Source organism: Camellia sinensis, chromosome 7 (assembly GCF_055761805.1).
Source record: "Camellia sinensis isolate YWXY chromosome 7, ASM5576180v1, whole genome shotgun sequence".
Classification (NCBI taxonomy): Eukaryota; Viridiplantae; Streptophyta; class Magnoliopsida; order Ericales; family Theaceae; genus Camellia; species Camellia sinensis.
Genome location: NC_138967.1, coordinates 16,126,311 through 16,137,469, shown reverse-complemented (window position 1 = coordinate 16,137,469; position 11,159 = coordinate 16,126,311). Strand labels below are relative to the sequence as shown.

General features: G+C 39.6%; 1 protein-coding gene across 2 annotated transcripts; it reads left to right on the top strand.

The window, feature by feature from the left end:
• Nucleotides 1-3,715: 3,715 nt before the first annotated feature.
• LOC114304777 (vacuole membrane protein KMS1) lies at nucleotides 3,716-10,889 on the top strand. 2 transcript variants are annotated; one of them, XM_028249929.2, is made up of 8 exons: nucleotides 3,716-4,083; nucleotides 7,137-7,348; nucleotides 7,753-7,831; nucleotides 7,950-8,249; nucleotides 9,279-9,430; nucleotides 9,644-9,760; nucleotides 10,060-10,239; nucleotides 10,385-10,889. In XM_028249929.2, the coding sequence occupies exons 1-8, from the start codon at nucleotides 4,005-4,007 to the stop codon at nucleotides 10,553-10,555; spliced, it is 1,290 nt and encodes a 429-aa protein (XP_028105730.2). In that variant the 5' UTR covers nucleotides 3,716-4,004; the 3' UTR covers nucleotides 10,556-10,889. The 2 variants fall into 2 exon arrangements, with proteins under 2 accessions (XP_028105730.2, XP_082733649.1); XM_082877523.1 differs by having other exon boundaries at nucleotides 3,783-4,787; nucleotides 5,216-7,348.
• Nucleotides 10,890-11,159: the final 270 nt, after the last annotated feature.

The window sequence follows — 11,159 nt, the reverse complement described above, 5'->3', positions numbered from 1 at the left end:
CACCACCCTCTCAGATGCCAACTTGGCATTCTCCTCTTCTAGGGCCTTCTCCATCTTTGCCCTCTCAACTGCCAGTCTAGCCCGCCCGTTCACCAGCGCCCTCTCCAACTCAGCGATCTTCTGATCTGCTTCTTCCTTTTCTTTAATCGACTGAGCGCATAGATCTTCATTACAGACTATGGCCTCATCCCACCTTTCGTTGGCGACGGTGCACGCTTTCTGGGCCTCTTCCAATTTCTTCTGCTCGCCAGCCAACTGGAACTCGAGCGACACTACCTTACGGCGTTCCGTCTCCAGCTCTAACTTGGTCGCGAGCAGCTCAGCATTAGCACGGTCTGCTGAATAGCCCTGCACCATCGCCAACGCCTCCATCTTCTTGGCGTTCTGGACATACTCCAGCCCCCTAGCACACACACTCCGCGCGGCTTTTCCCCTAACCCTCGGTCTCCCTCCTTAAACTTTCAAGCTGGGCATTCACCTCCTCCAGCTTTGCCTTCAGTGGCTCAATTTTGCCTTTTGCACGTGCCACTTTGTTCAGTAAGGCTCCTGCTAAGACCGTCACCTCCATCTGGGCCGAGCACAACCCCCTTAGCAGTTCGACCTCTGTGAAACTTGCCATCAAACGCACGACCGCGTCCTCCACTACTCCCAAGAGCCGATCTGCAGCAGTCCTGGCTTCACCTCCTTCTCCCTCCAGTCGTTCGGACACTATTGGAGCGCGGTAAATGGCGGTCTTCAATCTGGCCCTCCCTCCTTCTCCTTGGGGCACAGGACCCCTCTTGGGTTGTTGCTCTGTCCCCTGCTCAAGGCCAGTCGCCCCACCTTCCACTTGTGTTTCAGGGCCCAGGGCACTCTCCATCCCCTTCGCTGTTCCCTCCAACTCCACTTCGGGGGTCCCCTTTGCCATCCCCTCCTTCATCCTCTTCAAGACTGGCCCGTCCTCTCTTTTCTTTACTCTCTTCTTCTTCTTCAGCACAGCCTCCACCTCCTCTTTGCTCTTTTCCTTCAGAGGATCCACTGGAGGTGGTCGTGGCTCAAAATCGCTCAAGTCCTTCTCCCCCAGCGGCTTGGGGCGCGGTCGGACTCGTTCCTTCATGATCGGTTTGGGTGGGCGGCCTAATTTCACCTCTTTGTATTGATCGGCCTTGGCGAAGGTGGTTCTGTCCTCCGCCTCTTGCCTCTTCCTCCTTGTCTCTAGTTCTGCTGGCGTAAGGTCTCCGCCGATTGGCTGAGGGCCCAGCCTAGAGGCAAACAAAGCTGAGGGCTGAATAAGGTCGTTCCACTTGGCACCCTCCTTCTCCCTTCATACCTTTACCTTTTTCAGCCTTTCATCTGCCTTCACCTCTAACCTTGGCTTAACCGACTTGGTTGGCACCTTTCACACCGTGCGCACTCCTACTCCCCCGTTGGCAGACACATAGAACCACCGCAGCCTTTATCCTTTCACTGACGATGGCAACCCCACCACCAGACCTTTCCCTGCTGCCGCCTGTAGAGTGACCCAAGTCTCTTGCTGGCCCGAAGCCTTGTAGCATGCAAAAAACTTATCCACCGTCATTGCAGGTCCCTCGTTCGCCCGCGGCCACTCGTTTGCACAGGCCAATAAAATCTTCCACGCATTGGGCATCAGTTGGCCCGGAGCCACCTCCAGCCGATTCAACACGTCCACTACTATCCGGGGAAGCGACAACCTCAACCCCTCCTTTAGCACCTCTTCGTAGAGGGCAAACTCCCCCGGTCGGGCGTCGGATGGCCTTTCCTTCGACGTCGGCAATTTTAACTCTATCTCCGCGGGAATCTGATACCTCTTGCGCATCTCCTCCAACTCCTCCGCCATACATGTCGATTTATCGGCCTTCGTGTAGCAGTGGTCCGGCCCCTTGACTAATAGGTTTTGTGGCCGCAATCCTCGTCATAGGACGAGCCCGCACTGCCTGACTAACTACCCCCCCGCCCTTTGCTCCACACGGTACTGTTCCACCAACTCCACCGCATCGTCGTTGCCTAACGAATCAAGCCTTGCGATTGCTACTTCCTCTTGGGTCATTTCTCTTGTGTGTCTGCGAATGACTTCGAACGCGGGCAGAAGAAAGTTTATAAAATGTTGCAGAGGTGTATCACTGGAAACAAATGAGTTTACTTCTAGGACGTGCTGTTTTTTTGCACAAAGATAGGTAAAACAGATAAAACCAAACGCCCAAGGCTTGCTTGTATTCTAAGGGTCAAGGTCAAATTTTGCTAGTTTGAAAATTTTCAAAAAAAAATTCAAAACCGCCTTTTCAAACACCCTATATTGACCTATTCCTTCGTTTCTTGCTCAACGCCTAACCTTCCCCATTACGGGATTCCGCTACGTTTACGACCACGATCCACTGCCCTCTTTCCCTACCTTGTCTTTTCCATTTCAAATCACCACGTGCCCTGCCACTCCTCGAGCCCCGCGCACAGCCACTTCTCCCTCCACTCGGTCACCCTTCGCGGTCGGCCCTTCGCTCGGTCACCCCTCGCCGTCGGCCCACCTCTCGGTCGGTTTTCGCCCCGCTAGTCTCTCACAACCCTCGTTTTCTTCATTATTCCCTTCGTTAGACTAAAGCTGCACTTGGGAATGGAGAACTACTGACATGAGTAAGCCCATAAAAAATATGGCCCACCACCTAAGGTCCAATCCATGATTCAAATACTAAAACCCAACACTCGTGAAACCCAGCGTTACACCAAACACCAATGACATCTAAACACTTGGCAAGTAGAGAATCACCCACATCAGCAGACAAAAATCCTGCAAAGTTATTGCACCACACATCAGCCATTAATGAGTTTTCCTGCAGCATTTATTGCGATAACCCCTCCCGTTGGGACAGAACGGCCTCACCATGAACAAGGTAAGCTAAAGCATAGACTTTCGGCTAAGGTGACAGGTCGGAAGGGATAACGAAATGATTAGCAGATGATATAAGCAGATGATATAAGCAGGCATCGAAGACAAGAAAGAGGTTAAGGTTGCGTTTGGTAGAGTTTTGTAATTATGATTTGAGAGTATGAGTTGTATTTTGAATTTGTGGGGTTTGGAATTATGATTTGAGTGTAGAAAATTTGTTTGGTAAAGAGTTTTGAAAATAGTTTTGATTTGAGTGGGAAATTGTTGATGTGATATTTGATATTTGATACAAAAATTTACAACTCATAACTAAACATACAACTCAAAATTATTTTAAAGCACATAAAAATTTTTAAAAATTTTAGAAAATATTTTTTTCGATTATATAAAAATTAACATATAAATTGCAAAAAAAAAAATATCACTATTCTGGACGACCGATCAGGCAAAATTTTCAAAAAAAAAATTTTTTGAAAAGCGCGGCTGAGACGGAGCTCTCTACAGAGTTTTGGAAACGTGATTCCAAAACTCCTACCAAACACCATTCTTGAATCAAGGTGCAGAATCATGATTTAAGAACACAACCAAACACAGCCTAAGCTTTTCTATCTTCTATCTATCTCTACATTTCATCTCTCTCTATTCTAACTTGCTCGTTGGAAGGTTCGCTAGGAGATTCCCTGTTCCTCGTTGAACTCTTGTGCAGATCTCTCTGTGTGTTTGGCTTCTCAGACACCAATTGAGAAAGCGTGAATCAATCCGACCCATTCAGCTGAAACTCGCTGCATCATCCCACCTTTTTAATTTATATAACTAAATTTATCTTTGACATTTTTTAGCCAAAAAATCAAAACCAAACGCAGCTCAATTCGATATGAACGGGAGAGAAGTATTTCCCAAAAGGAAAATCGATATAAAACGTGTTATTAATTTGTAACCTCTTTTTCAGTTTTTTTGTGAGGCAGAGGAGGGAGAGAGAGAGAGAGAGAGAGAGGCTCAATCAGTGGATCTTCACGCAAACTCACTTCCTCTCCGTCTCCATTTTAGCGTTCGTGTTCGCTCCTCTCTCTCACTCTGATATATACATATGAATCGCATATGTTTATAGCATGTGACGAATCAACAAATGGGTTCCAACAAAAAAACTTCTTCCCACAAATCTTCTTCTCCTTCTTCTTCTCAAGATACAGATGTGTCGATTCAAGGCAAGTTTTTCAAATTTTAATTTTTTTTATTTGTTGCGTGTGTGAAATCTGTGAACCCACGATTTGTTTTTGGGTTCTATATCGTGTGGCGAAATTGATTTTTTATCGATTGATAAATAGATTGAAATGAAACAGAAAAGCTTGAAAATTTGGGGATTGAATTCAAGTATTAAGTGTTTGTTTGATTGATTAGATATCATTGATGAGAAGGGTCTTGGTTAAATTAATTAAGCTAAATCTGAAGATAAATGTGTTTGATTCGAAGCCTACGCCGTTCTGTTGTGAGATTAGAATGAGAAATGAACATTAGCACTTTCCCATTTTGGTTACATCCACCAGACATAAGGAGATATCTCAATGGAGACCTTCTTTATATTTAAATTATATTTTTTATATTTGAACTTTTTACGTAAAATTTTATTTTTGTAACTAAAATCTAGGTGTTATTTACAGGTTTTACAATTTGGGACATTCCTTTCAGACAGGAAGAGTTTTTATTTTCTTTTTTATCTAGGTTTTGGATAAGAAAATTTTGGTTTTTTGTGGTGCATTTGGGCAAGGTGGGTTTTTTTTTTTTTGTAAGCTTTTACTGTTGAGGCCCTTTGGACAAGCAACACAAGGAAGATTCTTTTTAAGACTTCGCGACAATGTTTTCTGACAGTTTTTTTTATTAGGCGTTATCTTTGTCCAAACAAGTAACTTAGGTCATGTTTGTTTGGGCGGACTGGATTAGTATTCCCATGACTAATAGTCCTAGGACTACGAATCCGTTGGATTATGTATCCTATCTTAACTAATAGTCAAATTAAAAATAATTAGTCCCTACTTTAATTGTTTAACCAAACATTGGATTAATAATTTTAGGCCATGTTTGTTTGAGCGGACTGGATTAGTATTCCCATGACTAATAGTCCTAGGATTATGTATCCGTTGGATTATGTATCCTATCTTAACTAATAGTCAAGTTTAAAATAATTAATCCGTACTTCAATTGTTTAACCAAACATCGGATTAATAATTTTATTGGATTATTAGTCCAATCCCATGCTCATGTCCACCCAAACAAACATAACCTTATTGGACTATTAGTCCAATCCTAAGCTCATGTCCACCCAAACAAACATGACCTTAGGTCTTTTAAAAAAGTGGAGCCTTAGGTGTCCGCTTCATTGCCTTGAGGTTGTACCGGCCTGGCTAAATCTCTTGGGTCTTAGTGGGTAAATAATAGGTGACTATGCTAAAATTTGTTTTCTTGTACGTGTGTCGTTAAAATCTGAAGTTATAAAATTTGAAACCGACAGTTACATAGGGTTAATTTATGAATGAAAATAACACCAAATTGGTTGTATGCTTTATATAATAGTATAGCAATATGGATACTAGATGGAACTTGGCAAAAGGAAGGAGGTTTTGAAAGAATTCAACTGCTCGGTGGGGCTATCTGTGTATCTCTTCAGGGCTCACTGTTCAAATTCTGGCACCTTGTTCTCTTTGTTCCATTGTGGATCATCGGCATATTGGAGTCATGGGTGATTTTGGGTTGAAATGTTTAGTGAAATGGAGAATGTAGTTGAAGTGATGATGATCTCAAATGATTTATCAAATAGGGTTAAAAAAACTTGTCATGGAGGCTGGAACTTTTTTCACCATGGAGATTTGAGGCCATATTTTTGCTGTTTTTCACTTTGGAGTCTATGAATGACAAATGCTAACGTTAGAGGAACTATCTCGATATCTGATCAGATGGGCTTATCTACTCTCTGCTCTTGTGTTTTCAAGTGTTACATATCTTTACTACAATGTAAGTTGTAAAGGGGGGTAGACCTTTTGGCCTGGATGCTTGAATTGAGTCAAAACATGCTTATTTGTTCTCAAACATAACATCAAGGGAACCTATGGTAGTAGACAATGTAGTCTAGGTATTAATGCAACTATTAGAATAGAGCTTCAGTGGGGCAGAGTTAGGCAAATTGTAGGTGACCAAGTAGAAAACTAAGTTATGGATAATATTCAGATGTTATTGATCTTGAATTTGTGTGCACTTCAAATGTGACAATAAAGTGGTAAATGTAGCCATTCTTGTGTGATTTTTTTTTATTTGATATACCTTAATGGTCTGTGTTGCCCCTTTTGGTTGGGCCGTGCACTTTTTGAGTGATGCTTCTATCTGTTCTGCATTCTCCAAAGGCTGTTCTTTGGGTTAGAAAAGAAATCTGAGATTGCAAAAGAAAAAAAGAAGCAAGAACATCTTTTTGATGGGTTGGACATTCTAGCAAAAGTTGTGGAAATCTATCTGGGTCATTTGGTGCCTTGATGTGCTTCTCTATGGTTGAATCAAGGAAATTTTCCTGAGAGATGTTGATAAAGTTTGGAAGTGCTTTCGACTGATGATCCTCTTGTTTATTATCCTAATTATCTCTTCATTGAGGTTAACCTGTTTCATGCACCACTTGAATATGTTTTCATTTTGTAATTAAAATTTTCTATTTTCATAAAAATTCAAAACTACCTGATTTACAACCAATCACCATGATTGCTTAGAGTTGTAATGATTATGTTAGTTGGCTGTCAACAGTGCGTCACACATAGTGCTAAAAATAGATGAACTTTTTCATACTTACCTAAAAAACAGAAAATACAAGCCTTAGTATATTGACCTGTGGCTTGTCAATCAATAAATCATGAAATAATTAATATGCTCTTTCTCACTAGTTTGACCTTGACATTTAGTGTTTTATCTTATTGCAATTCAAATAATATGGACAAGTTATCAGGAAATGGTCTCTTTATTTCTTTTCTCTTTTGATTCACCTGCAAGCATGATTTGCTTCGCTTGCAAAATTGTTCACTTGTCTATGTATTTTGTGATGACAAAGTTGTTATGTGATCTTACACTGGTAATCCATTTGTAAAGTTCTTTCTTGTCTGCCACCGCCAGTACCAAAAAGGAAAATAGAGTAAATTGAGAAAAATTAAAGTGTACTCTGTAAAATCTTACACTTTTAGATCTTATTGAATACCATATCACCTGATAGAATTGTTTCATTCTGCAGGACTCCGTACTATGCATCAACAAGAACTAGAAAAATTGACACTAACAGCACAACCTGTCAAAACATTTAAGTTTTTCATTTTGGCTGTTATTCAATATCTTAAGAGATCGGTATTATATCTTTTGGCACACGGTGGCTGGCTCATGGTTTTATGCACTGTTGTGGTGCTTGCTGGAATACTGCTTTTAACCATTGATGGCCCCCATGAAAAGGTATATTGTTGGTTTTTTCGCTTGGTGCATGTCACCTTTGTCTGGTTTCTGTGCATTGGCAGTGAATGTCTCTCTCACTTTCTCTATCAATTTTTTTTTATAAACTTAATAACCATTTTCAATGGTAGCTCCTCATTTATGTAATTACAGTCTAATTACAATATAAACAACTTTTTGGTCTTTACCATTTTACTGTGACTTTCTTCTCATTAAGGTTATGGTAGTTCATTTGGTCTCTTTGCCAGCCGATTTGAGCGGAGAGCACTTTTACACTTGTGATGAGGATCATTAATGTTGAAATTTTATTTTACAAGTATTCATTTATCTTGAGGCATACATCTTGTTAAGATACTTTGGATACTTCTTTCAAAAGATGAAAATGTATTCTTGACATGTTTTTGCAGCATGTTGAGGAGCTTCGTCAATATTTAGAGTTTGGATTGTGGTGGTTGGCTCTGGGTGTTGCATCTTCTGTTGGTCTTGGTGAGCAAAATTGATGCATGACATTATGAATTCTATCTTTCGATTGCGGTAGTTTATTTTCCATCAATATTATACATGATGAGTCTGTAATCTTGTTCTGTTATTTTATTTTGTGCAGGTTCTGGTTTGCACACTTTTGTCCTTTATCTAGGTCCTCACATTGCCTTGTTCACAATAAAAGCGATGCAATGTGGCCGAGTTGATATCAAAAGTGCTCGATATGATACAATACAATTGAAGAGAGGCCCATCATGGCTTGACAAGGATTGCTCAGAATTTGGGCCTTCATTGTTTTCATCTTCACATGGGTCACGGATTCCACTAAGCAGCATATTGCCTCAGATCCAAATAGAGGCCGTTCTATGGGGCATTGGGACTGCACTGGGAGAGCTTCCTCCATATTTTATTTCAAAAGCAGGTATTTGCATGAATAAATTTTTATAGTCTTAGATTTAAGGTAATATCTACAAAAATGAATTGGTGGAGGGATTTAAGAAGAAACTTGTGTCGCTGTTATTTCAGATTCTTAGAAGTTAGAATAGATTTATTTGAAATTATAAAACAATTATACTAGTGTTGGGGCCATGACCTATTTTTGGTCATGGTTTGTATTTTGGTTTGCATTTGGCGCCATTCCTTTAACATTCTCTAAAGCCATTTTAAACATTTTGGAAGCCTTCTAAAAATTGCTGTTTGGTATTGTTTTCATAAAAGTATTTTCTGTTCTTGAAATCAGGTAAAATGTAAATAATATAGATGATGCATGTGCAAATATGTTTCTGGAAACTGTTTTTAAGGAAATTTCTTGTGAACTGGCCATTTTCAGGAAACAATTTAAACTGTTTTCTGAGTTTTTAAAAATTTTGATACTTGAACAAATGAAAACAATACCAAAATGATTGTGTTTTAATATATTTTATTGTTTTTTATTATCAAAAACTTCAAAAATGAGAACAATGAAAATGATACCAAACATGTATAGCTCTGAATTTTTGGAGAGCAACTTCAAGTTAAATTTGAACATCTTGTCTACATAGTTTGAGGTTTTAGCGATGACCCAAGAAAAATAAACTAAATAAATATTTGGGTTCGAGTTATAAACTTCTGGAAATAGTTATATAAGTTTACTAATTTCAATGACTCACAAAATTTGGTTCTTAGTAATCAGCCTATTAGAGTTTTAGTTACTGATTTGTTTCATGGAAACTAAAGACAATGTCATTTTATGTTCTGAAGTTCGATTCAAGCATGACTTTGTCAAGTAACAGTACTTATCATAGTACCTGTGTGTGTCTGCCCGTGTGCATGCATGGTATGCACGCATCTCACAGGAACTAGGGGTCGAGACCATGGGGAAGTTGTGATATATTCTAAGAAGCATGAACACTTATAAAAAGGTGGTGTGTCCGTTTTCGGACTCTTATAGAATTTTGCCTTTTCTATGCAGCTAGCGAGTCAGGTGACAGAGTGGTGGATGACTTGGATGATTCTTCAACTGAAGACAATGGAGTTGTAGCTACTCATCTATATAAGATCAAGCACTGGTTCCTGTCACACACACAATATTTGAACTTTTTCACAATTTTGGTGCTTGCTTCGGTTAGTTTCGATTCTCTCCCAATTTTCCAACATCACTTCATCATATTGTTCAAATTTCTGTTTTTCAGCATCTCTCACTAATACATGACTTCTATGATCCCAACAACAGTTGAATTAATCATTAATGTCTACTTTGACCATTTTATAATTTTTTTTAATGCTTCTTTCTTAGGCTCCTTTTTAATGACTCCTGTTAACCGATGTATCTTTTAGGTGCCAAATCCTCTATTTGACCTTGCTGGCATCATGTGCGGACAATTTGGGATTCCTTTTTGGGAGTTTTTTGTAGCAACATTGATTGGGAAGGCAGTCATTAAAACTCACATACAGGTTGGTGGAACTTTTATGATCATGCTCTTCTATATTGAACACAATTTTTACCTAGAGTTATTTGTTGCATTAAACCCTATTATTTGGTTTTTAGCTAATTGTTTGCTGTGTTTGTCTTCATTCATGATTTTGGCATGTTGAAATGTACTTCATTTGTCACAATTCGATGAAAAACAAAGGATATGACTGCTGTGAAATGGACTCTAAATGACTTTACTCTTTCTGCTGTTATTATGAAGCTATAGCCAGTTTGAGGGGTTGGCATCTGATTAGGTGTTTGGTTGGTTATTTTTTTGCAGACGGTGTTTATAATATCAGTTTGCAATAATCAACTTCTGGACTGGATTGAGAACGAGTTGATTTGGGTTTTTAGCCTTGTGCCCGGTTTTGCTTCTAACCTACCAAACCTCATCTCAAAATTGCATGCAATGAAAGACAAGTACATGGCAACCCCATCTCCTATGTCCTCAAATATCAAGGTTCATCTGGGTTTTTTGTTTATCTATTTATTTATTTTTTTGCCCTTCTTGTGTGGGATTTGACTGGAGAGTCCGAATCTATTTTTTGCTTTGTAAAATTGCATTCTTATATGTTTGCTCGCATTTACTTTCATATCTTTCACAGGTGAAGAAGTGGGATCTTTCATTTACTTCGATTTGGAACACCATCGTGTGGCTCATGATTATGAACTTTTTTATCAAGATCGTGACCTCAACGGCTCAGACGTATCGTAGGAAAGAGCAGGAGGAGGAATTCGCATCAGGACAATCAAGTGAGTCTGAGCATTTGTCTTAATTGCTTCATTACAAGGGGAGGTCATGGAATTCGAGCAACCCTTTGATAAGTCGCCATTGAAGCCACCCCGGAAAACACTCTCTGCATCATAAGTCCTGTTTCGGAGACTTTGTATAGGATGATTCAGAAGCCTTAATTGGGGAAGCATTGCTTTAAGGGGAATTTAAGTGCCCTTGTTAGGTACTATTATTGGGATTGGGGAGATTTAGAAACTTGTTACTGATATTTTTTTTATGCAAGACAAAAAAATCATTTGCTTGCTCCATCTTTGTTCACAGTGCTTTGGACCTGTGAATAGATAATGATGATATATATACACAGAACAACTTGAACATCTCTCTCTCTCTCTCTCTCTCAAAAGTATGCTTATGAACCCATCTTGTTAATATAACATTTGATAATTATGGGAGTAGTGTTATTATATTCTTCCAGTCAGTTGATTTGAACTGGGACAATTTTACAATTCCATCAGGGGTTTGTTGAATCTTGAATGGGTTGTTTGTGATTTTTCTTTTAATTTTATTTTGGAATTTTGTGTCAGACATTTTGTTGTGCATGCTTGGTGTAGTTTCTTAGAGTTGCTCTTTATTTTTCACCAGCGAAA

Coding starts and splice junctions, on each gene's coding strand:
- LOC114304777 (XM_028249929.2), top strand. CDS start 4,005: ATGGGTTCCAACAAAAAAACTTCTTCCCACAAATCTTCTTCTCCTTCT. Junction 4,084..7,136: donor TACAGATGTGTCGATTCAAG/GCAAGTTTTTCA, acceptor TTCATTCTGCAG/GACTCCGTACTATGCATCAA. Junction 10,240..10,384: donor CTATGTCCTCAAATATCAAG/GTTCATCTGGGT, acceptor TATCTTTCACAG/GTGAAGAAGTGGGATCTTTC.